Raw genomic sequence first — 26,297 nt, 5'->3', positions numbered from 1 at the left:
CAGCAATACCTCTCCTGGGCATATATCCAGAAGATGCCCCAACAGGTAAGAAGGACACATGCTCCACTATGTTCATAGCAGCCTTATTTATAATAGCCAGAAGCTGGAAAGAACCTAGATGCCCCTCAACAGAGGAATGGATACAGAAAATGTGGTACATCTACACAATGGAGTACTACTCAGCTATTAAAAAGAATGAATTTATGAAGTTCCTAGCCAAATGGATGGACCTGGAGGGCATCATCCTGAGTGAGGTAACACATTCACAAAGAAACTCACACAATATGTATTCACTGATAAGTGGATATTAGCCCCAAACCTAGGATACCCAAGATATAAGATATAATTTGTTAAACACATGAAACTCAAGAAGAATGAAGACTGAAGTGTGGACACTATGCCCCTCCTTAGATTTGGGAACAAAACACCCATGGAAGGAGTTACAGAGCCAAAGTTTGGAGCTGAGATGAAAGGATGGACCATGTAGAGACTGCCATATCCAGGGATCCACCCCATAATCAGCATCTAAACGCTGACACCATTGCATACACTAGCAAGATTTTATTGAAAGGACCCAGATGTAGCTGTCTCTTGTGAGACTATGCCGGGGCCTAGCAAACACAGAAGTGGATGCTCACAGTCAGCTAATGGATGGATCATAGGGCTCCCAATGGAGGAGCTAGAGAAAGTAGCCAAGGAGCTAAAGAGATCTGCAACCCTATAGGTGGAACAACATTATGAACTAACCAGTACCCCGGAGCTCTTGACTCTAGCTGCATATATATCAAAAGATGGCCTAGTCGGCCATCACTGGAAAGAGAGGCCCATTGGACTTGCAAACTTTATATGCCCCAGTACAGGGGAACACCAGGGCCAAAAAGGGGGAGTGGGTGGGCAGGGGAGTGGGGGTGGGTGGATATGGGGGACTTTTGGTATAGCATTGGAAATGTAAATGAGTTAAATACCTAATAAAAATGGAAAAAAAAGAGAGAGTTATAGCTGCTCTAGGTAGGAACTATGCCTTTCATCAACACTAAAGAAATTATAGAAGACAGATTCTCACCATTCAAAAGGATTCCTGGAATCACAGCTCTGGGGAGTGAAGTTGGGTCAGGCGATCAGGCTATGAAGAGGCATCAAGATTAATTTGTCAAAGAAGCCAAATGGACAAATGGAACAAACCTGAATGTGTTTTTAGAATAGCTCTTTGAATTCTGAGTGTGGGAAAACTGGATGCTATGATATGGCACATAAAGGGTTAGGGTGCTGTGACTTTTCAGGTCTTGGTTCTGTTCCAGGTCTCCTGCCCACTTCCATTCTCAGGAGTGTGATTCCTTAATGAACTGCCTCTTTTTCTATCACTATCTGTGTGGTCTCTAGTCCATCTCTTCATTCTATGGCATAAAAGCTTGGACATCTCAGTAGGTGCCCTGTAGACTGAGATATGCACCCGTAATAGCATAGTGTCGAGTGTACTTGTCTTTGGAGAATGGTGAGACCGTCACTTTTGTTGAAGCAGGGTGGAACAGAAAAGAGCATGCAAAAAAGACCACAGATAACCCATTTCTCCCATACATACCTGAGCCTTCAGTGCAAGGTTCTCAAAAACTAGTTTGGAAAATAGTTTGAGTCTTTAGTCTTCTATGTGGACAAGCTGCTATGGGCAGTACTATTACTTATAAAGTTGCTATGACAATTGTCTGTCTCCATATTCCAAAGAAAAAGAGCTTCCGCTTGAAAGTAGGGTGCCAAGCCTTCTTTGTCACCCCAGTTCTATGATCAGACCTTGGACAAGAGCCTCTCAATAGAGTTGGAAGGAGTGAGTGTGTGGAAGAACGATTCATTGCAGCATGTAAGTCCTGAGTTAAGACAGCCTGTACAGTGTACAGGGACATCTGTGCAAAAAAAGACTCTAAGGTGAATTAAGAGTGGATGTGTATTTTAAAATAGCACAGGCACAAGCAGACGTGCACGAGGGGCTCCAGGTTTCTAGAGAGCAGGGTCCATGTTCTCTTGTCATAGGCAAGTTGTAAAACTTCTTAATGGCAGAAACATGTAGAGCCTCTTCAGCCTACATTCTGAGCTACACATTCTGTTTGAAAGTAAGGCAGAGATGCGGTACGGAGGCTGGTGGACAGGTGATATGAAGCATTCAAATGAAATTTGATGAATTTGCTCACCAGAGCTCACAACCTCAAAAAGTAAAGCTGAACTCTGTCGCCACCTTCAGTCCAAATGGTATATTGCAAGTTTCCTATCAGAAATAAGCTTCCAGGGGCTCAACCAGAGACTTGCTTGGAGTCTGCCCCTTGCTAAGTATAGATGAGACTGGATTTCTCTAGGAGGTAGACTATTTGTTCAGACATAAAAACATAAACTAGCTATGTAAATGTGAAATCCAACCTTATGGTCAAATAATCTAAATGCCAACGCATTAACTTTTTTATTTTTGCTGACAGATACTAGGAAAAAAAGATGTCCATTAATGTTTTATCCACCCTCCTTTGCATATTTTCCCATCCCTAGACCTGAGCTGCCTTTACTTGAACTAACAGGCGTCATGTATCTGGTGTGTGTGTGTGTGTATGTATGATGCTTTGGGCAGTTGTTCGTTGAGTCTATGTTGACGCTCAAGCTGGTATCTTGAAAATGTGGTCCAAAGAGGAATGCCAGTCAATGTAAAATTCTAATCTTGGTTTGGATGATTTTAGGTATGCAGATGTTAGGAGGTTTTGAACATACTGCCATCGTGTAAAGTTGTTCTAGATCCTCTTGAAACAAAGCTTGAAACTAAATGAACTGCTGACATTAAGTCCTATGGCAGATATACACAGCATGCATGCCAGGACACACGCACACACACACATACATACATACACACACACACACACACACACACACACACACTGTACCCCATACACACATGGCCACATGCACTTCCTTGCTCACTCACTAAGGTCCTGAGTGTCACCTAAGAGGTCTTCATACTGTGTACCACTTACTTGTCTTGTCCCCATACCTGCCTTTCTGATATGTAAACTAGTGGATAAGATCTAAAGTGTGCCTCTCCCACACATTTACATAATTATAGCATCTGTGGCCTGGTTGAGAAGATGGCGTGGCCTTCTAGGGAGAAGAAGGAATTTAAGCCTGAGTCGTGGGATGTGTCAGAGGAGCCTCCCTGGAGTCTTGAACGGTCACAAGTAGCTTCTTCCATTTTTGAGTTTCAAATCCCAAGTGCCACAGCAGCGTTCTGCTAATTCTACCAGAGGTCTATAGGATATGAGTTTTTCTTGATTTTTCTAATTTATTTTGGTGAGTTCTTGTGATGGTAGGGGATGTGCCATGACCCAAATGGTCAGAAGTTGGTTCTCTCTTCCACCACATGGGTTCCAGAAGTTGAAAGTCCAATCATTGGGCTTCTTATCAAATGAACTAAAACATCTAACTAACCCCAGAATGTGTTTTTCTTAGCACTGAACATGTCTGGAAAGTGACCTACCACTAATCTAAGCCCTCAGCCTCAGTTTGGCTCAGTTTGAAACAAGGTGACCCACTTTATAATGTCAGGGCTCCTATTACATTGTAAGTCCTTAGAAGGCAGGGGCCATGCCTTCATGGTCGTTGTAGCCTTCCCTCCAGCACTAATGGAAATGTAGCAAATACCAGATACTGAAAAAAAATATTTTGTCTGTGCAGCAATCATTATTATGTTGGTACTAGGAGGCCTGATGTGCCTGGGTGGTCCATGGGAACAGATCTCAATAGGAGGCAACAGAAATGAGTGATCATTGCTAAAATAATTAACAGAGGCTATTCTGGGTCTTGAGTTCTTACTGCATTGCTAACATGCGACTCAGAGAATGGTCATAGCCTAAGAAAATGAAACTTAGATTAACTAACCAGAAACTGCCAACTAACCTCTAATTAGAGACTCAAGTAATTAGAAACTACTGACTAACATTTAAGTTGGGACTTTCCACTTTAAGCAATCAAATTTTTCTTCCCCTTGTTTTCTGAATGCATTCTAACCACCCTCATTCCAATTCTCCAATCAGTGCCCCCTTGGTAAAGCCCTGAACAACTTGTAGTTTGGTGCTGCCTGATTCACCAATCACTCAAGTAAACTCTACCAGTCCCTAAGCTTATGTGCCTAAGTTATACAAGAAGATGAAACAGGGTCAGGCTACCCATAGAACCAGAGCACAGAAATTGACCTCTGAAGGTACCTGGATGTGAGTGAGGATGCAGAGCTGAAGGTAGGCTCTGTAGCACCTAGGCTGGTCCAGCAATGATCACAGGGCCCCTGCTTGCAATCCTTAGATGACTCCTCTGAGCTCCCCACTTATGGGCTAAACTCCTTTGCAAGTCATTCACAATTAGACTCTACCCATTTTCCTATTTTAATTTTCAGCAACTCCTTAACCACAGACGTTGGATTCTTGCCACAAGAATGACACACCATAGCCCAGACATGCCTGGAGCTCTCCATGCCTCTCTCACACCTTTCTGAATTGCTGATTCTACCTAGAATGCTTGACCTATGTTCTCTGCCAGGAAAACCCCTATTCATTTGAGTCCAGGGTTAGCTGTCCCTTTGGGAAGCTGGGCTTAGCCTCCCTGAATGGCTTTCCTCATTGGCTCATCTTGTGCTGTAGCTCTGCTTATATCATATTCTTGGTGTCTAGCCAGAGCTTCATGGCCATCTTCTCAGTAAAGATCTTTTGTGCTCCATCACTGCTTAAGACACTGGTGACACAAAAAAGTGCCAGCAGCTCACCCCTCACTAAATCAGGACGGTCCAGGCTCCCTGCTTTAGCAGGGGCAGGGACACAGATTTCCTATGAAATAGAAATTGCTAATGCTCTCAGGCAAGGGGTGCAACGACGGACTTTTAGAAGAGTCGAGCCTGATGTTCTGGGTTGTGAAATCTCTTCAACCCAGGGACTCCACTGGACCCTGGAATCAGCATCCAGGAGAATCCCTAGATGTCTTTCCAAGAAATCACCGGGGTGCCTACCAATATTGAATTGTATGTGAAGCACAGGTTTTATTATGACAGCTTCATTGAATGATCTCAAACTCAGTGGCTTAAAATAATGGAGCTGTATTATTTCACCATTCTTCAGTCCAGAAAAATCCAGAACCTGTGTCAGGAGAGCTCTCATCATTTCCGGTTTCTAGAAACCACTGTTACCCATCAGCTTATGGTCCCTGTCTCCATTGTTACTTTTAGTACCAAAGTTTGCCCCAGTCTCCCTCTGACCTCTTCCTTCTCCTCATGAGGCCTCAGATGATTCCAATGGGCCCAAATGGACCATGAAGGAAAAAAAAAATCCCTTTGCCATTTAATGTAACACGGTCACAGATTCTGGGGATTAAGACCCAAACATCTTTGGTATCTTCCTTATTCTGCTTTCCAGAGATGCTGAGCAAGAAGATCTCAGACTGGGGGCACTAGACGAGGCCCCAGCCTTATGTCTCTTTACCGACTCATCTCAAAGTAGAATTCAGTATGGGTGGAGGGTTCACTCTCTTTGGTGAGCTGCACTGGCTGCTGGGGCTCAGCTGGGCCACAGAGAAACCAGCCAGGGCAGGCAGCAGCCTCAAGCCTGAAGGCAGATCCCAAGCTTCTCTGGAAAAAGGTGAAACGGGTGGTTTGTTCACCTCCCTTGTATAGGTCCTCGATGTTCACATCCTGTGGGGAAAGGGAGACAGCTGTGAGATGAAATGAGTGTTTGGTTGGGACGTCAGCCCTTAGTGCCTCAGAGGCTTGGCCAAAGAAGGACTCAATAGGGAAGAGTTTTCCGAAGCCATGTTCTTTCTGTACATCCCCAAAGGCTAGAGTCCCTCAGCTGGAGGCAAAGAGAGATAGATGGGAAACAAGAGAGGGGACATGTGGGTTCAAAGATGTCACTATGTTCCAGTGGCAGTACTGACTGCAATGAGGAGGGGTGTCTCACCTCCAGCTGCAGGAGAGGTCCCTCTCTTGTCTTTACACACGCCAGGCAGCAACTTCCTCCCTGCATCCCCAGGAAGATGGGGACCTTGGAGCGGTCTAGGCCTCGGTTAGGAAGGATACAGACCTTCTCTGGGAGGTAAGACAGAATGCAATTCAGACAGTGAGGGGACCACAGATGGCAGGTTTTAAGCAAGGTAGGGCTCAGCTAGAAGTTACTGGGTCTGCCCCCCTCTGGCCTGTTTCTGTATGGAGACTGCAGGGTAAATGGAATTCATTTTTTACAGGAAGAAACTGCCCCTACCTCTTCTCCTTATCACTGTGACAATATTCTCATGTCTCTAGAGACACAATTGAAGGAAAGAATCAAGGCCTTGTGGCAGATGGACACTAAGCAACTTCTGGAAGAGAGCCCCCCCCACACCCTCCCCTCCACTCCCCCACCCCCACCACCGGAAGATCACCTGGACTATAATTGTCTGAATCAGGGTCTCCCAGCAGGAGCTGGCCATTCCGTGTGTACAAAGCCTTTTGATGTGCATCCTTGATTCTGAAATAGGAGGGCAAGGTTAATGGATCACTGCCCTCAGGGATCATTGTCCATTTCTGTCCCCATACCACCTTACTGGACAACCACATGGAGCCTTTGGTGAATTGTTTCCAGACAGGAGAGGGACACTGTTCCAATAAGGGTAGAAATTGTTTCATCCCAAAGCTGCCTAGGCTCAGGATTATCAGAGGCTCCAGAAATGACAATAGTGTCTTCTCATGAGGTAATTGAGGATGTTTTCATGGCTGTCTGAGGAGTTGCTTTGAAGCTCAGGTACCCTGGAGATACAATGAACCCTATCCATGATGTTTCTGAGCTTGATTTATTTTATTTTTTTAAATAGTAACACTAATTAATGAAGGAACTGAAGATGTAGTAACTGTGATTTGATTTGTAAAATTAAAAAAAATTCTTTTTGTAGAAAATTCACAAATCAGAAATTGGACAATAGAAAAGTCTATGTCCCTAGACTCTGGGCCCACTACAGCCATGATGAGGTACACTCTGAGTGGCACTTATATAGGAGGCCAACTTAGAATTAGACCAGGGCCTGATTAGTCACTGGTTATACCTATGGGTCTAATGACGTGCCTAGGAGGGTAAGTATGTACTAGGGCAGCTGGGGAGGAACTGTCATGCGTGTGAAACATTAAAATTATGCCTGTTATTAGCCTAATTGCCCAGCTGATTTCAGAGCTGCCCATCAGTTGCTTTCAGAGCTCACAATGAGTTTGAGAACAGAACCTCTGGACCAAAGTTACCACTTCTGGGAGCCTTTTCTGTCTCTGCAACACTTAGCAATAGCAAAAACAGCTTGCGTATTGTTTTTAAAGCAGGCTCACTTGTACATTAAGAACAAAGGTCTGTACAGATTTCACCACCTGGCATTTTTCTCAGACTTTGGGAACTGGGACTTAACTGTTTAGCCACTGGAAGAATTTAGATACCACTCAGTTATTGTCAAAGATGCAGGTGTGGTGGTACATACTTTAATCCCAGCACTTGGAAGGCAGATCTCTGTGAGTTCGTGGTCACCTAAATGTACACAGTGAGAGTTTCAGGGTAGCCAGGGCTATCTAGTGAGACCTTTTTTTTTTTTTGATATAGGTATCAATCCAGGTGACCATAAAGGTGCTGTCCTTGGGACTCAAGATTGTTTGAGCTTTCTAAGAACTAGCTACATCAGTTTAGAGAACAGAGAGTCCGATCCCACTCTCTGCTTTTGGGTAATTGCATGACATGAGGAAAATTGTATAACCTCGTGGAGGTTGAGTTTCCGGGTCTGTAAAATGGACTAAGCAATACCACTCTTACAGTTGTTCCATTCTGTCACCAGGAAAGAGGGCTGTTGTGATTGACAAAGATGAAGATCAATTATTCAGTGTTTGAGATTTCTGTGGCTAGAGGGAGCTTTGTCCCTTTGACTCAGCCTTTTCCCTTCTCATGTGATCTCCAGGCCCCTTGATTGAGCGATCGTTAAGATTACTTACATGTAGTATCTTGCCATGGGAAGGGAGCACATTCCTGCAGTTGGGAGTGTCTGGTCTTCACTGAGGCAAAGAAGAAAAAGGCTTTCAGAAAAACAGAATGTTTTTTGGGGGGCAGACATGCTGGAGCTCAGAATTATCCAGCCACAAGCTGTTCCGTACCCCTAAGTATTACAGAATCCACAAAGGTCTCCCCAGCTCTCCCAGCTGCAGGCAGGCAGTCCATCTTTTCCTTATTCCTGGTCTTTAGATAGGGTTTTGCCCGAGAATTTCATAAATTCGTTGTTTTTAATATCTGAGTGGTACTCCATTGCATAAATGTGCCACATTTTCTGTATCCATTCCTCTGTTGAGGGACTGGGTTCTTTCCAGCTTCTGGCTACTATAAATAGGGCTGCTATGAACATAGTGGAGAATATCATCTTGAGTGAGGTAACCTAATCACAAAAGAATTCACTTGATATGTACTCACTGATAAGTGGATATTAGCCCAGAAACCTAGAATATCCAAGATACAACTTCTAAAACATAAGAAAATCAAGAAGGAAGATCAACTTGTGGATACTTCATTTCTCCCTAGATTAGGGACTAAAATATCCATGGAAGAAGTTGCAGAGACAAAGTTTGGAGCTAAGATGAAAGGATGGACCATCCAGAGACTGCCCCACCCGGGGGTCCATCCCATAATCAGCCACCAAATGCAGATACTATTTCATATGCCAGTGCCTGGCAAATACAGAAGTGGATGCTCACAGTCATCTATAGGATGGAACACAGGGCTCCCAATGGAGGAGCTAGAGAAAGTACTCAAGAGCTGAAGGGGTCTGCAACCCCATAGGTAGAACAACAATATGAACTAACCAGTAACCCCAGAACTGGTGTCTCTAGCTGCATATGTAGCAGAAAATGGCCTAGTTGGCCATCATTGGGAAGAGAGGCCCCTTGGTCTAGCAAACTTTATATGCCCCAGTAAGGGGGAAAGCCAGGGCCAAGAAGTGGGAGTGAGTGGGTAGGGGAGCAGGGTGGGGGAGGGTATAGGGGACTTTTGGGATAGCATTTGAAATGTAAATGAAGAAAATATCTATAAAAAACGCCACACAACTGTAGACCAAGTAGCTTTCATTATTGGCTATATGATTCTGTTGCCTTTAAAAGTCACTGGGAAAAGACTTGAGAGTGAAGGATATCAGGGCACAGATGAGAGTGAGGTTCTGCACGAATGCCAGGGCTAGGGATCAGACAGCAGCATCCTGGCTTTCCCATGATTGCATGTGTTGTTGCCCCCATTCCAGGCAGAGGTAATTGATTGCCCAAATGCTTAGTTATAAAATAGTTCAATTAGTTATTTTTACAAGGTTGAAAAGTTGGAAATGCTGTCAATGTCCAGTCGGCTGAAAGGGAATGATAAATCCAGGAAATAAGGATATGCTCCTTAAAGATGACATTTGTGGCACAAACATTTCAAATACATGAAGTAAAAACTGCAGGCCGTAAAGAATGTGCACATTATTATCCCAATTAAATTCATAGCTGTGTAGACACACACACATGTGGACAAGGACGGCTGGTGCTTGTTATAACACTCATTTGTGGCCGACAGGATAGTCAATGGTTGTTGATAGTTCTTAACATTTTCCTGTAGTAAATTTATTTTGTAATCTAAGTGTTATTATTTAAAAATATGAAACATTTGTTTAAAGTCACAGGCATGGCCCCACTTCTGAACCATTCGGTAACTGTTCTCTCGCCTATCCTTATTTAATACTGCTTGTAGTGTTACAAGCAATGAGCCAGGCTTAGGAACTGATATGTCAGGCCAATTGTCCTTAATCTCTGAGTTTTGTATGTGTGCACGTGTGTATTTGTTTGTATGTGTGAGTACAAGTACACACATGCCGTGGTGTATATGTGAAGGTAATGGGACAACTTCAGGTATTGGTCCTTGCCTTATTTAGTGCTGTGCATGGGAGGCTGGCCAGCCCGTAGCTGCTAGAGATTCTCTTGATTCACCTCCCATTTCATCATACGCCTACTGTGATTACAGATGTGCTCTACGGCATGGGAACTGTGTGGGTCCTGGGGAGTCAATCAGATCCTCCTGCTTGCATGACATTTACCCATTTAGCCAATTACTCTCTAATGCATATTTCTTAATCTTGTATCCTCATGAAAACAGTGTTACTCTTTAGGTCTGGGATGAAATCTGAGACTGCATTTCAAACATGCAACCAGGTCTTAATAATGCTGCTGGTCCCCAGGCCACACTTGGATTATAAAAGAATAGCGAATTCCTCTATCCCAGGTAGACGAATAACAGCCCAGCCTCAAGGCCAGCCTGTTTGATGACGTTCCCTCTGAGCCAATTCCCAAGGCTCTTTTGCTTGTGGCAGAGGAAGTAAGAACAGACACAGGCACATTGTAGAGTTCTTTTCCTTCCGGTCATTCATAAGGCTGAGAGTTGTAAGAGAATAGCCTAAGCACTTTTATTTTTATATGCTATGGAATATCTTGTACAGCTGTGATGAGCAATTTTGTTTACTGCTTCCCAGCCACAGGCTGAGCTTCAGCAGTCCACAGCACACCTTCATCTTTGGGTGTCAGTTCAAGTGAGTGTAAGGGCGTGGTGAGCATCTGCTCCTCCACAATCCACTTCTCTTTCTCAAATCTACTCCTCTCACTTTTGTAATATTCCTCTTTCCGGCACTGAAAATATACCTCCCTTCTTTTCAGAGATTATTTCTTTAAAGTATAACCTTGTGCTTGTTTTTAGTCACCATTGTAAACATGCTAACCCTCCTGGTTTCTGAATCAAACCTAACCTACATAAAGTACATCTCTGATCACATTCCTGCCTGGTTCTAAAGTCCACGATGGCCACCTATCTTGACACCATCTGGCCCTAGGTTGCTTGTGCAATAGCATCTCATTTTTCTCTCAAGGACTCATGCTAATTCTCTCCAAGGGCACAGTCAGCATTGCTTTTGGTATTCCTGCTCAAAATCCACCCCTCTTCATCACCAACCATTCCTGTCACTCCTATTAAGATCACTGGACATGGCTTCACTATACTTGGGCTTAGTATCTTGTCTGTTCAGTTACATAACAGCTGAGAATGAGATCTTAAAAACACAGGCCAGTTCTTGGGCTCATGCATTAGATTATGTGGTTGCCAAGGTTCTTTCTATGTCAAACTATGTATGATTCCATGACTCAAAATTTGATTTTCCCCTTTACTATCATAACAAAATTCTTCCCTTCACTTCTCTAACAGTACTCTGAACTCCTGTCAAACTTTGCTATATTGTTTATTAGTGTGCATTAAGACAAATTATTTGCTTTATAAAAGTTATAAGATCCTGAAATCTTGAAGCATGATGTATATAGCTCATCTGTACCTCTATCCAACTATACAACTGACAGACACAGCACCTTAAGATCAGAACACAGATATGCATGAATCAAGCTTTGACTGAAAGGCTGGATTCTAAAAATAACTTAGCTACTCATTCATTTTATGGGTTTTTTTTTTGGTGTTTTTATTTTGTTTGTTTTGTTTTTTGTTTTGGTCCTTAGGCCTTCAATCTATTCCCATTGAAATGAGAGGCTGGACAAGATTATTATATTTTCAAGGCTACTTTAAGTTTCACAAGGAGATTGTTTTCAAAGAAACCATTTGGATGTATGATAGATGATGGGGTGATGAAGACGTTAGCACCTTGGTGGCATCCCTACTGTCTATTGATGAGAATCACAGAATGTCTCCATGGGAGCTTCCATATGTCACAAACAAAACATTTTTTGAACATCTCTGGCCTAAATAATTTCTTTTGAGATGACTTTCAAAACTCTGTGGTTCCAAATATGTAGTACCCTTGCTTTGACCTAATCTATACTTCTCATTAAATTCTATCAAGTATTCCTAGACTTATAGAACATCACACCGCATTCTCTAAAAGACATTTCTTCTTCCCTAGAGCCTGAGAATTTTGGAGACATTACAGAAAAGTGTTGTGTGTGTGTATGTGTTGTATGTGTATGTGTTGTGTGTTGTATGTGTGTGTATGTTGTGTTGTGTGTGTGTATGTGTGTGTGTGTAAGAGATACACAGAGAGACCGACTGTCACCACTGACCTGTAGTTCCTGGTGCCTGGATTCTAATGCCTGGAGTCTCCAACTGTTTTCTTCAGGGCACCAGCACTGTGTTTATAATGTCTGGTCAGGGTGGGTCAAACCTACAGAATCTGTAATTGGCTCTAGATCCGGGAAGAAGAGCCCAGAGATTTCATAATATCTTCAACACAGTCCAAATAATAAGGAGGTGGGGAGATTAATGAGTATTTGCGGGAAGGGGAGAGAGTCACTCATAAAGCCTTGACAGAGGCCAGACACTGACCTGCTGTCTCTGTAGCTACTGTCATTGACTGTGTTATTAGTGGTTTTGCAGCTACATAAACAATGCTGGGGTCAAACCTCTTTGATGCTCCATGGGGTTCTGTCTGAGACCTGAAGAGGTTGGAAGGATCAAGAATAGAAAGATTATGCTGATGGAAGCCAGATGCATCCAGAGAACCACAATGAAGCAGGGCTGACTTCATCACGAGTGTGGCTCTGTTTGGGAAGATCAGAAGGAACTCCTTTCAGATTTAATTAGTTGATACAAACTTACTGAGACACATATGTAAGGAAACTCAGCTGTAGAACGTATTAACCTTAGATTTGCATGGGGATGGCACAGGAGCCATGGGCCCTGGACTCTAGGGAATATGAGACCCTGGACAGTGCATGGTCAAGAGACTCAGTTCTCCAGTTGACTTTGCATGCCTCAGTCCAGCTGTCCATCTATTTCTCATCCTTCTACTCATCTGTTGAGTAAGTCATCTATCCACCTAACCATGTACATATTCCTTCATTTATCTGTACATCAGTCCATTTATCCATCTCTTATACATCCTTTACTCATCCATCACTAGGGATAAAGAATTGGACAGAACGTTCTCTGACTTATTGTAATTCTCCTTTTTGGGACATTTGCAAATTTCCACAAAGGTCTTGATGAGGAATTGGTGAGGTGTCAGCTTAAGACCCAGACGATCACAGAGCAAGAAATGAGAAAAAATGAATGAGGCTGAGACCCAATTTTTGCTATTTTGTTGTTATTGTTGTGGTTTTAAACTAACAAGAAAATTTGCCAACAACACACATGCCAAGAGATTTTGTGCAAGGTAGTGAAAGCTATTTCATAACTTTGATAGGTTTTCATTACAATCCAATTGCATTCTATTAGAATCCAGTTTATGTTTTCCACACTCTTAAGCATTTTCAGAGAAACAAGATTCTTATTCCTTGTTAAATTTTTTTTTCTTTTTCTTTAAATTACTTTTCACAATCTTTCATTTCCATGTGTTGCCCTGGGGAGATAAAATGCTTCATGTTTTTAAAGACTCCTCACACTCTTATGGAAGTGAGAAGGAGAAGGATTAGGGGAAGGATTGTGGGCTGGAAGGGGACAGGGTGTCCACAGGAAGACCAACAGAGTCAACTGACCTGGACCCTTGGGGCTCTCAGAGTCTGAACCACCAACCAAAGAACATACACAGGCTGGACCTAGGCCTCCTCATTCATATGTAGCAGATGTGCAGCTCAGCCTTCATGTGGATCCTAAACAACTGGAACGGGGCTATCCCAAAAGCTGTTGTCTGTCTGTGGGATATGCTTTTTCTAGCTGGGCTGCCCTGACTGGCCTCACTGGGGGAAGTGTCTAGCCCTGCAGAGACTTAATGTTTCATGATGGGGGAATATCCAGGAGGGTTCTCCATTCTCTCAGAGGAGAAGGGGAGGGAAAAAGGACTGTGGTGGTGGTGGGGAACTTGGAGGGAGGACAGCAATTGGGATGTAAAGTGAATAAACAAAACAAAAAGACTTCCCACTACCTAAAAATGATTTCAGAGCTAGAATTGGGTTAACCAATTTTTGCTTTTATTGCCAATATTCATTCTTCATTGTTCTTCATAAGTTTACATCCCTCTGTTGAAAGTACCAAAGTGTGAGGTGTCCTGTCAGGCAATCAGTAATGTTCACTAAGCATTTATTCTGCTGTGTCAAAGACACATAGCGTACCATCTCTGTTGCCAAGGAACTTTATAGTTTAGCTGGAGCCATAGTTAGCTGTAAGCCAAGGGCATATGAGAAAACAGAGCATCAGAGTAACCCTTTAGATGTGACATTAGACTCTCTCCAAGTGGCCAAATGTATGGTATGGCATCTTCAAAAGTAACTACTTCAAAGGTCAGGTTTTGCCCCAACAACTCTAAGACCAGGGGCTTTATAGCCCCTGGGAGAAGCACACATGGAATTTTTTATTTTTATGGTTAATATTTGGGAGATAATTCAGACAAAAATATTCTCCAGGTAATTTATAATAATAAAAAGCAAAATGTATTCTTCTGCCCGCAGACCTTTGAATGCATTAAGCATGAGGTGGGTTGGATTTTGCTTTTTCAGGATAAAGTCCATCAGCTCCTTTGCCTTTTCTCTGATGACCTGATTATGAAACATTTCTGATCTTCACTGTCTGCAGTTGACCTGCTGTGAACATTTCCTCTCTGAAAATATAGGCCCAGGCCCCAGGCCTGTGGCTGCTACTAAAATTATAGAACTCTAAAATCAGTAGTAGGTAGTTTTCACTTGAATAGCTGTGATGCCTGACTCTCTCAGGCCATGATGCCTCACTTTACTGTGATCATTACACCACCACGACCACCACCACCACCACCACCACCACCATCACCACCACCACCACCACCACCACCACGACCACCATCACCACCACCACCGCCACCACAAGTGTGTTTCTATTTCTTCTTTCATTCTGGATTTAGAAGTGTGAGCTTCCCTGGGATAAAGTATTTTTAAATTCTGTATTTTTAAATTCTGTCACCCTACAAAAGGTGGCCTTCAAGAATGAGTTGGGATTCAAACTACTCTTTTACAAGGGTTTGTATGAGTGGAGGAAAGTACATTCTGTACAAACCATGTTCTGAAATTTTGCGAAGCATTATGCCGGGTGCTTAAAAACATATTGGTGCAGCTCCAACCTTAAGGTCAGATGCATGCCAGAGACCCCAAGCCAACTTTTTACAGGGAGATAAGCACAGAATATTATCATAGCAAATGACCATGACTCTCATCTTTTCAAATACTTCCTATAGGAGGTGACCTTGAAAAGTGAATGGTTTCTGTAGGTCGAGGGGATGGGTACAGTGTCCCAAAGTAGTGTTGCACCATGAGACTAACTCCCAGTCAGGCAGTGTGAAGGGGGTGTGCAGAAACCCTGCCTGGAAACTGAGGTCAGTGTCCTGGGGTCTGCATCCTCAGGAACTCTGAGAGGTCTGTGGTAGAAATGGTGCTGGGGAGCTTAGATGTATATGGACTGAAGGTTCTAGGACAAGCAGAGGTTGCCTCTTCTGTCTTGGCTACCTTCTTTCTGGTCCTTCTACAAACTGTAAACCTGTCAAGCTGGCCTGACAAGTGAGTTTTACAGCTAAATACCTGGGGTTCTGATATGGACCCCCTCTTTTGCTTTCACTTGTAGTCCCCAATGTTTTAGGTAGAAATATGAGAAACATCCTGGTGTGCAGGTGGGAGATGCAGCTATGGTCGAAAGGGAATTGTACCTTTTGGGAACAGGTAACAGTTAACAAGAGAAGTATGATCAGCATTTAAATAGGCTATTTGGGTTAGTGAAAGGCTGGTGTCAATTCTGAGAAGGAAAATGGAAAGAGTGGAGAAATAAAGTTTTGATCATAATAAAGTAACTACACATGTTTCTCTTTCATCGAATGTTATTTACTGCAGATTATCAACTTACTGCAGAATCTAAAAGCAACATGGTTAGTTCACAGGGTTTCTGTGGAGCAGGAATCTGGAGCATGTTGGTGGGGCAATTCTGCATCAGTTTTTTATGAGGCTACAATCAAGACAGCACCTGGCTTGCAATGGTTCTGGGGCAGGCCTTGCTTCTGACCTCGTACATTCAGCTGTTGTCTATGGGAGACTAGTTAGCTTCCCTCATATGAGCTCTCTAAGGGGCTGCTTACAGCATAGAAACTGGCTTGCCCCAGTGTAAAGAGAAAGAGCAGGCTCCCCAAAGCCACTAAAGTGCCTTTTATAATTCACTCTCTGTAGTAGCCTGCTATCACCTGTGCCATATTTCACTAGTCCAGAGGTAAGTCTGGGGGAGTGGACATGAGGAAGTAGAGACCACTAGCATCTCCATTCAGTCCCTCATGCTGCTAGCACCCATTACTGCACACTTAGTAACTTACAACAGTGGAAATGTATTCTGTGATAGGTGCAGAGTACCAGAAGGTTGAGACTAAGGTGTCATCAAGGCACAACTCCCTCAGATGCCTTAGGACGGAACCTTTCCTCCCCTCTTTCTTTCTTCCGGTGGTCCACATAGCCTCTGGCCATCTGTGGCTGGTGGCAGCTGAGTCACTTCAACCTTTGCCTTGGTCTCACGTGGGCATATTCCCTGTGCCTCTTTCTGTGCCTACATCCTCATTTTCCACGGGAGATTTAGTCCAGCACTTTACCTGTGAAGACTCTGCCTAGGTAAGATCATAGTAGATTTGGGAGGGACATGAATTTGAGGAGGAAACTTTCAAACCAGCACAGTAGCTCCCCTCAGAAGTTGGCTGTGACTCCTTGGAATCCCAGGGGTTGTCACTATACCAGGTTAAAGCAAGGATAGCCTTTCCTTCTCTTCCTTCTTTCTCCCTCTATCACTCCATTTCTTCTTCCTTCCCTCTGTCCTTTCCTCTCTCCCCCCTTCCTCCCTCCATTTCTCCCTCTACTTTTTTCTTCTATTCTTTATTTCTTCTGTAAATCCCTTACCCAGGAGATAAACCCTTCACATTCTTCCTAGCTTTTCTGGAGTCTGCCTCTTGCTCCCTGCTCCTGCCACTTAGAACCAATGAGCTCAGTTTGGATTTCTCTCTAGCAGATGGTGAGGATGACCAGAAACTAGGTCTGCTTCACTTCCCTCTATAGTGATCTCTTTTTATTATTATGCAAATAACCCACCTCCATAATGGAAAAGGTAATAGACACAAATAGAAAGTCACCTCTCTTGCCCCCACCTGGACATGGCTACAATTGATGTAAACACTCCAGATCCCTTTTAAAATATATAATATAGAGAAGTATATTTTAATTAAGATGAAATTACAAGGTATGTTATTTAGTAGCAATCTCTTCCCACTTAATGTTCACAAGCTTCTTTTTATGTGAGTAGAGACCAGAATCAGGGTTTTTTATTGTCCCCTCTGGTTTCAAACCAGGACAGTGTGCCTGGTCATCTTCTGTCAGCTATCCTGATATCACCCTCTCGGTTCAGGGCCAGAGAATGAAGGCAAGAATGAGAGAGGCTGCAGATGTCAGAAAGGTTGAGGGAAAGGGCCCAGCCAGCCAGAGAAAGTCTTGGTGACCCCCCCTCCACTTTCTCCAGAACATAAGGAATGGCAGGACTTCTGAGGTACTGTGTCAGATCTTACTATGTATGAACAGTTCCCACCTCTTCTTCACCCAAGAATCTTTTATGTTGCTCTTTGTTGGTCCTACGTGGTTTCTATTGGGTTCCACACCAGAGGTAGTACCATCCAATCTGAAAGAATCTACACATTGAGCTCCAAATACCAGAAGATTTACCAGCACTGGGATGCAGGAGAAGAGAGTGTCTGTGTGCCTTAGGTCAGAAGCGGGAGTCCAGTAGGGAAGGAGAGGAGTAAGCCACCTACTGTGGAGCTCCTCTGTCTCTCTATCCTCTATCAGGAGCCGCCACTGCCTACTCTGCCTCTGCTTATGGAGTTTTGGGGACCACGCAGCCCTAGTCACACTGCTGAAAGTAGAAGTCTGTGATGGGAGCATCCCAGGCGGGGTCCTCAGGGATCTGAGTGAGCCTGACAGGCTGGTCAGCTTCCGGTGAGGTGCAGAGGAACCAGCCTGGGTAGGCAGCGGATTCGAAGCTGGAGGTAAGACCCATATCCCGCCGGTAGAAGGTGAAGCTCTTTGATTCCTTGGCCCCGAGGTAGAGCTCCATGATGTTCACTGGCTGGAGAAAAGGAGCATGAGGATGAAACACAGGAGCGGGCAAACGGAAGGGCTAAGCTGGGCAAGGGAAAGGTCCTTAGAGAGGAGGCAGTGTTAGATCAGCAGTGCCTTCACCAGCATCCAAAGGTACTTAGACTGTGTGGCAGTCCCGGTGCTCTCTGCCTCTCCTAGCTCAGGCCCAGAATACAAAGATGCTGCAGTAAGACTTACCTCAAGTTTCAGAATTGGCCCTTTCTCTGTCCCACAAGATAGGCACTGGCTTCCTCCTTGAACGCCCAGGATGACAGGGGACAGACTGGCATCCAGTGCCCGATTTGGGACAACACTGATCTCCTCACCTAGAGGGAAAAGGCAAGATGTAGGAGCTTAGGTCTCCTTCTCTCCACTCTCTCTGAGTAGGGGCTTAAGAGGAGTAGAACCAAGTGAGGCATCCTGCTTTCCAACACATGGATAAGACTAATCTGCCGCCTGGCCCAGACAAGAAACCAAAGCATAAGAACACAGGTACAATCTCCCATTCACTCTCTCTTTTCTAAAGCCAAACTTTGAGAAATTCTCTAAATTCTACCCCTCCTACTACTCGCTTGGTCCCAGGTCTCTTTTCTGCACCTTGTCTTGTCCTGTTAGAGTTATATATATATAACTCCTTGGAACAGAAAATGATTTTACTCTTCACTGTATAGCACCCATCACACCATATACATACTATACACATATGTACATAGATACAATTACACATATGTATGTTGCCCTAAACATATTACACACAATCAAAATATGTACACACTCATAGGCACACATAATACAATGCTTATGTGCATATTGTATGCACACACATACACACATATTTATATACATGAGCTTATGCATGCATTCACATATATGAACTCTCATGTAGTGTTCTCATAGACACCTAAGTACACAAAATGCAACAAAAGGATATATATATAGCTTTCATACTTCATAAGGATGCCCAAGTAAATATGCATACACTGTTGTACAAAGGCCTGCCAAAGTCTGAGGGCACCATAAGTAAGCAGGAGGTCAGAGGGTGGCAGCTACTGTCCAGATCTCACCACTGTGGGATCTCTAGAGAGCAGGGTGGAAGAGCAGAGCCAACTTACTTGGGAATGAAGATCTACTTCTGCCCAGCACTGACTCCTATGGTGGCAGAATATTCTAAAGCCTATGATAGGACCAGGTCATTTGTCCCGGAAAATATTCCACTTCTACACAGAGGCTGCATTGGGGTCTACACTTTGTTTAAAGCCTGTTTGGTGACTCCCTATCTGACTTGGTGGTTCTGTGGTCTGCAGACCTGCCACTGGTTTACAGAACGACTTGAGATGCTAAGCACATAGCCCTAGAGAGTGCAGAGACATAGGACTCCTAGATACCAACCTTTAATGACCTTCTCTGCGTGCAGTCCTCCAGCCAGCAGCTGGTTATTGTGCAGATACAGTACCTTCAAGGCTGAATCCTTCATTCTGAAACACCAGGAAGGGATAAGACTCCATAAAGGATAGGGACGGCATCCTACCTTGCCTTGGCTCCAGAAGGATGCCCAAAACTCAGATATGTTGTCTCCCTGTATTTCTACTGTGACAGACACAGTCATGCAACTTTTGGTCCTCACACTGCAAGATTACTGATCCTCTCCACTTCCTTCCATCTGGGTCTGAGGTCTGTTCTTTCCCCACATTTCCCCAAAACCTTTTACATCCTCTCTGCTCTGTTGGGGGGGTCTATGAGTTGGAGCCTTAGGCTCTTCACCATCAGGAAAGACCTCTTCTTCAACCTTCATTGAGTCCCCTGATTCACAGGCTTCTTACCTGTCTTGATGACCTGAAAGCTGTTTGGACGTGTTTAACTCCTGTGAGGTCTCTGCGAGCAGAAGAGGGTATTACCTGCACTAATTCTGAGCTGGAACAAACAAAATTCTTGCTTGCTCTGAGTGTGACTCTCTTCATTTCTAAACCATGACAGTGGGTTAAATAACACCTAGACCTCTTCCTAAATAAAATCTGATGCTCAGCTTTTTTTGTTTTGTTTTGTTTTTGTTTTTGTTTTGTTTTTGAGACAGGATCTTATTGTGTAGTCCTGACTGGCCTGAAACTCTTTATGTAGACTAGGCTGGCCTCACACTCATAGTTCCACCCACTCTACCTCTCACTTCTAATCTGACTGAATACTTCAAAGCCTATTTGCATCCATTTGGTCATATATTCTATCCTGAGGACTTTCTTTAAAGTTTTATTTTTCAAAGTTACTTCTCAGCTGATTTTCTGAGATTGTTAAGATGAAATTTTCATTCTGCAATAGACCACTGCAGTATAAAACTGTCTTGATGTCTAGCCAAACATTTTTTTTTTTGGCTTCTGTATGTGTGTGTGGTATGCATATGTGTCTTCATGCTCATGTATGTTTTGGTGTATGTGTATGCATGCCCATGAGTTTGAGCCTTTACATGGAGACCACAACTCCACCTTGGATGTCTTTCTTAACCCTGAACCCCTTTATTTACTGAGGTAGGGACTCTTGTTGAACTTGGAGCTTGGCAATTTGACTAGTCTAGTCAGTTTGCCCCAGGGATCTCCTGTCTCTCCATGTAGGTGCTGAGATTAGAGGCTGGCTTCAGACACCCACCAGGCTTTTATGTGGATTCTGAGGATATGAATTCTAAGGTTACATTTTCCCAACACGAACTTCTTTCATCTTCCGTGGAGCCATCTTCCCAGCCAAACATGATGAGGAGTTATCTTTTCACACCCTCACTCACTCACAGAACACTAATGCACAAACAATTTCATGGGGCTGAGCTTCAGAGGACACACTTCAGGAAATTCTCCAACATGTTGGTAGCATAAGAATTGGTTCTGGGACCCCTGCAGATACTAAAACCCACAGGTGCTAAGGCCATTAGATAAAATGGCTGTAGTATTCACCTCTAGCTGATATACATCCTCCTGAATACTTTTAATTTTAAGATATTATATTACTGTAATATCTAATTCCATTCAAATACTATATAAATAGTTATGTTGTTATTTAAGGGAGGTCTGCATATGCTCGGCACATATGTAATTTTTTCCTAATATTTTCAATTCAGTTTGTTGAAAATGTGATTATAGAGACCACAGATACAGAGGGCTGACAAGCTATAAACTGAGTCCAGCGAGAGTAAGAAGCATTGTCATCTGCTGCTGTAAAATCTGTGGTAACATTCTGAGCTCAGTGCATACCAGGGAGGGACTTGATTTCCATCCCCAGCAAGGATCATGGAGGAATTAGTACAGTGGCTGGGCTGATGGCAATTTATCATCACGAGAGGCAAGAGTGGAGCTCTCTAAGGGACACCCGATTCTCCTCACCAACGATGACAGGATGCAGCTCTAGACTGTCTAGTTACTTGTCCCACCCCTCATTTCCCACACTTAGAATCAGGAACCTGTGAGGATCCTGCTCAGTTCTTCCCCAGTCTGAATCAGAACTCCAAGCACAGTATTAGTCCCATCTTCCCAGCTATCTGTGATAGCCCAGATGAGAGCACAGCCCCTCTTGTCTACCTGAAACTCACTTTTCTGAGGACACCACCAAATCAGATGACCAAATACTCACCGGAAGCATAGTGCCCCACTCAGAACCATCATGAGCTCCACAGTATGTAGACCCTATTTTGAAATAAACAGCAGGAAATTTTAGGCAAAGACAAGGCTGGAAAATTTGAGACCTAAGTAGAAAGCAGGCTCCAGAGCCTGTCAGTATGTGACTAGCCTGTGTGAAGCAGGCGATTCTGGATCTGGAAGTCAGGAAAGAGCCCACAAAGCATCCATCAGATCTGCCCTTTTCTCCAGGTAGGAGCCTGTGGTTGTCTGCTTGCTCCTCCAAAATGCCATGGTCCTTTAAGTACATGAAATACACCAATGATCCAGGGAGGAGCCTGAAACTCACTAGGGAGGAGCAGGGTTTCCCAGAATGGTTTCACACCATCCCAAACTTCCAAGAGCATCTGCTGTTGCTCTCACCTTATCTCTCAATGAAGGAAGCTTCGGCAGTCAGCCTCCTTCCAAGGATTTGAAAGGACTGCCTCTGGCCTTCCCAGCTCTCCAGGCACACTCAGCTGCTTCAGGAAGTAGATCTGGAAAGCCAGAGCAGCCTTAGTTCTTCTCTCCCTTTCTCCTTTCCTTCCTTCAGTCCCTTCTTCCTGCCTTTGCCAGACCTGTGGAGCTGTTGGAGGTGGAGATTTGCTTAGGAATGTTTAGGCAACAGTTGTAGAAAAACCAGAAAATCCAGACAAGCAATAAAGAAAAATATGCATGCTTACCTGCCTTTGGATGCATTTAAAAAAACAACACAACATTGTCAACACCTTTTCCTTCTAACACATTTAACCACAGGCAGCTTTCTGTACAGCACCACCACAGAAACTGTAAGTTTTTACTCCCCCATATTTATGCAGGAACTGAGCAGAGTCTTTTCCTATACCAAACATGATAATGACATTGTAAATGTGCATAGCTCTATAGTCTTCTAGAGAGTATAATCATAGCATCATTCACGTTTACTCATCTACTTATTGTTGTTTTGGTCCTGTTTGGAGCTGGGCTTGTTTGCTTGCTTGCTTTTGCTATATAACATTATGTGTGGCAAACTGCTACAATTCTATACTTTGCCTGTCTTAAATAATTGGTTAGTAAAACAATATGTAATTATATAAAATAATTAATATGTTTTTAATACCTCTACAAACTAACAGAATTAAACGTAAGCATCAGTGCATAACAAAAATGTTCAAGTTTTGAATCTTCCTGCAAACTATTGATTGTTACTGTGGCAAATGTGTTTCAGGAAAGTAAATTGAACGTAGAAGCTGTGTTATGCAAAATTGGCAGATGGGACTGTTAGTTTTCTATTATAGTAGAAACAACACTATAATATTTGCAAACAAACAAACAAACAAACAAACAAACAGAACAGAGTTTTAGGAAGAAGCAGCCTGTAGGCAAAGTAGAGTTTTAAGCAAGATTGTTCTTATCTGTCAGAGAAGAAAATATTGTTTCATTAAAATAGCCAGACAACTAGGGCACCTGCTGTGAGCTAGTGTCTTCTATACATGACAGCAATACTGTACTAAAAAAACCTCAATGATGTGGTTGCTTAAGCAAGACATACATAGTAACTACACCAGTTGCCATGCTATTGTAGATGAGGAAATTCACAAGGTCATACTGCTGAGAAATGAAGAATTCTCTAGGGATAAATTCCCCGATAAGTTACCCAGTCTGAAATGGTCAGCTCTGAATACATGTACAAACAAACAACACAAAATGGACTAAGTATCATGTGTGTATGTGTGTACTAGAGCATGTGCTCATGTGTGTGAAACAATAAACCTTATAGAAGAAATGGTCATGATTTTGAAAGAGAACAGAAGGTATCTAGGAGTAGTTATAGGAGGAGCAGGACTAGACATGATGTAAATACAATACTTATGTATGAAATTCTCAAAAATATAAAGTTAAATTTTTTCCTGGGCAAAATATCATCTGCCCAGGCCACCTTCCCTGACCCTTGCATTGTATGAATTGTGTCCAAGTGTATAGTGAACAGTGCCATCAGGCCAAAATACTGCTATCTCTACCTTCTTCCTGAGACAGAATGATGTCTCTCTGTGTGGATGGCCTGCAGGGATGTGGCAAGTTTGCTGGGATGTGCAAGCAGAGATGTTTCTTCCAGCATTGTTGCTGTGAATTGAGCTGTGAAATGTAAAGACCCATGCAAGCATGAACAAATGGAAGGATGCACACAACCTTGTTAACAAAGCCTTCACACATAAGATGAAAGTGATGTCAGTATGGGGTTCAGATCTCTTTTGGCACAACGACTTCACTAACAATTAGATAGCTCCAGAACATATCCCTTGGTCTGAGTGGCTGATTAATATGCATTAGGTCCCAATAAAAGCCCATGGTTCTTCATTGAAACTCATGCTGGTGTTCATCTCTACACTATTCACAATATCCAAACTATAGAATCAGCCTAGATTCTCATCAGTGAGTGAGTAAATGAAGAAAATGTGGTGTACACATCCTATGGAGTCTTATTCTGCCATAAACAATAATAAAATTGTGTTACTTTCGGAACTAAGTGGTACTGGGGTTCTTCATGCTAAATGTAATAAGCTAATCACATAAAGACAAGTAATGCATAATTTCTCTCACTTGTGATATCTAGCTAGAACAAAAGAACAAGAATGATTAAGGGAATAATTATTAAGGATATGGAAGCAGAAAAGAGGGAGAAGAGATCATAAGGAGTCATAGAAAGAATTATTATGATTAAAGCATATTATATGCATGTATGGAAATGCCACGATAGAACCCATTACTTTACATACTTAACAAACATACATGAAGAGCAAACTTATGCTGAAATTTAATCTTCATTGTGATATTAAGAAGTAGAGATAGTTGAGACCTTTGCAAATTTATTAATTCCCGAGGGCAGAGGAATGAGTTAATCTAGTTAGGATTATCAAGCTCATGAGTTGATGGATTGTGGATTTATTATAAAGCCAGTGTGGCTCTATTTCCTGCATATGCTTCTTTCAGTGGGCAGTGCCCTAACCTGCCTTTGGTTTCTGAAGAATCTTCACCAGCAATGGGGACTACATCAGATGAAAGTGCCACCCTTGACTTTACAGGCTTTGGAGTTGAGTGAAATATTTCTCTTTCTTCTTATAAATCAAGGTAACAAAAAGTGGATTGGGTAGACTTAAAACATGTCCATGGTTTCTTGACTATTTCAGAGATGCTTGTCATGGGGGGGGGGATAATATAAGAAAGTGAGCATGAGCCAATATAACAATATACATACAACACATGAAGATGTTATATAGAAGTCTATTATTTTATACACTAACTAAAATTAAAAAAATTGTTGTATAATCCTACAAGAGATGATATTTCATTTGCCTTCCCATGAGAAGAGACTGACCCTGGTGCCTTGTTTCCAGTAAACAGGTTTGGTTCTGAGGTAGGAAACACTGTGTCAAGTCTGCAGCTATGGCATAAAGGGGACTGTAGCTTTTCTTGCTTATTTTTGGATTATTCACCTGGTGGAAGTCAGCTGCCATATGACAAACACACCCCACAGAGAGGCCCACACTGTGGATAGGTGATGTCCCAGGTGAATGCACTCTGTTGACATAAGCACAGCCATGTTACGGATCAAAAACTTCAGACTCATGGGGATGGCAAGGCCTTCCCCTGGCCTAATATGGATATTGATTGACAGTTGACCTTTAGCTAAAACCAGTATGTTCAGAAACTATCGATCACAGTTTCCTCATCTCAGATGACTGCAGCCTGGGACTGCTCCCCTAGAGTGACTCCTGCTGAGATTAGCTAACTGTCTCTCCTCTTATGGCTGTGTACCATAAACCCCCTCCTTGTTCAGCTGTATCTAATAAACCTCATTTAGGGGAGGTTTCCTGTCAGTTCTGTAGATGAAGGAAACCCAGGCCTTTGGATCATCCGAGTATAGAGTATTTCTATACATATATACTGAACCAGAATGAATTGTATCCTTTTTCACATTACAAACACTAAGAAGCTGTCTAATAGTTTATCATTATTATTTCATTTCCCAGAGAGATTTGATGCTTGTAGATAGATAGATAGATGTGGTAGTTAAGAACATGGGTTGGGGAACTGGAGAGATATCTTGGTAGTTAAGTGCCATTGCTCCTCTAGCAGAGGACCAGGGTTCAGTTTCTAGCAGAGGACCAGCATTCAGTTTCTATCAGGTAGCTTGTAACTATCTGTAATTCCAGTTCCATGGAATATAATGCTGAGTTCTAAAATCTACGGGCACTACACTTACATAATTCACATATATACATTTGTGAACACACACACACACACACACACACACACACACACACATCCTTTTTATTTGTTTGAGACAGAATTTTGCTATGCAGCATTGACTTCCCTGAAATTTACTTGTACACTAAGCTGACCCAAACTCATAAAGATCTTCCTATCTTTGATTTCCAAGTTCTAGGGTTGAAGACTTGTACCTCTGTCCTGGCTGGTTTTATGTGTCAACTTAACATAAGCTGGAGTTATCACAGAGAAAGGAGCCTCTATTGAGGAAATGCTCTATGAGATCCAGCTGTAAGGCATTT

The 26,297-nt window shown here is 42.9% G+C and overlaps 2 protein-coding genes across 5 annotated transcripts; both read right to left on the bottom strand.

Annotated features, from left to right (window-relative positions):
* Nucleotides 1-5,089: 5,089 nt before the first annotated feature.
* On the bottom strand, nucleotides 5,090-8,059 carry Il1f10 (interleukin 1 family, member 10). Of its 2 annotated transcripts, NM_153077.2 has the most exons (4): nucleotides 8,000-8,059; nucleotides 6,424-6,509; nucleotides 5,964-6,091; nucleotides 5,435-5,698 (listed from the first exon to the last, which is right to left on the bottom strand). In NM_153077.2, the coding sequence occupies exons 1-4, from the start codon at nucleotides 8,029-8,031 to the stop codon at nucleotides 5,486-5,488; spliced, it is 459 nt and encodes a 152-aa protein (NP_694717.1). In that variant the 5' UTR covers nucleotides 8,032-8,059; the 3' UTR covers nucleotides 5,435-5,485. The 2 variants fall into 2 exon arrangements, with proteins under 2 accessions (XP_030105236.1, NP_694717.1); XM_030249376.1 differs by lacking the exon at nucleotides 8,000-8,059 and having other exon boundaries at nucleotides 5,090-5,698; nucleotides 6,424-6,787.
* Nucleotides 8,060-16,822: 8,763 nt separating this feature from the next.
* On the bottom strand, nucleotides 16,823-22,301 carry Il1f5 (interleukin 1 family, member 5 (delta)). 3 transcript variants are annotated; one of them, NM_001146087.1, is made up of 6 exons: nucleotides 22,132-22,301; nucleotides 21,881-22,006; nucleotides 21,725-21,777; nucleotides 19,508-19,593; nucleotides 18,317-18,444; nucleotides 16,823-18,107 (listed from the first exon to the last, which is right to left on the bottom strand). In NM_001146087.1, the coding sequence occupies exons 3-6, from the start codon at nucleotides 21,754-21,756 to the stop codon at nucleotides 17,883-17,885; spliced, it is 471 nt and encodes a 156-aa protein (NP_001139559.1). In that variant the 5' UTR covers nucleotides 21,757-21,777; nucleotides 21,881-22,006; nucleotides 22,132-22,301; the 3' UTR covers nucleotides 16,823-17,882. The 3 variants fall into 3 exon arrangements, with proteins under 3 accessions (NP_001139559.1, NP_001139560.1, NP_062324.2); NM_001146088.1 differs by lacking the exon at nucleotides 21,881-22,006; NM_019451.2 differs by lacking the exon at nucleotides 22,132-22,301 and having other exon boundaries at nucleotides 21,725-21,984.
* Nucleotides 22,302-26,297: the final 3,996 nt, after the last annotated feature.

Source organism: Mus musculus, chromosome 2 (genome assembly GCF_000001635.26).
Source record: "Mus musculus strain C57BL/6J chromosome 2, GRCm38.p6 C57BL/6J".
Lineage (NCBI taxonomy): Eukaryota > Metazoa > Chordata > Mammalia > Rodentia > Muridae > Mus > Mus musculus.
Note: the sequence above shows the minus strand (reverse complement) of the source record. Positions and strands in the feature narration are given on the sequence as shown.

Coding starts and splice junctions, on each gene's coding strand:
- Il1f10 (XM_030249376.1), bottom strand. CDS start 6,667: ATGAAACAATTTCTACCCTTATTGGAACAGTGTCCCTCTCCTGTCTGG. Junction 6,092..6,423: donor TTCAGACAATTATAGTCCAG/GTGATCTTCCGG, acceptor CTTACCTCCCAG/AGAAGGTCTGTATCCTTCCT. Junction 5,699..5,963: donor GACCTCTCCTGCAGCTGGAG/GTGAGACACCCC, acceptor CTTTCCCCACAG/GATGTGAACATCGAGGACCT.
- Il1f5 (NM_001146087.1), bottom strand. CDS start 21,756: ATGATGGTTCTGAGTGGGGCACTATGCTTCCG. Junction 19,594..21,724: donor AGTGGGGCACTATGCTTCCG/GTGAGTATTTGG, acceptor CTGGTGTTTCAG/AATGAAGGATTCAGCCTTGA. Junction 18,445..19,507: donor CGCAGAGAAGGTCATTAAAG/GTTGGTATCTAG, acceptor TTTTCCCTCTAG/GTGAGGAGATCAGTGTTGTC.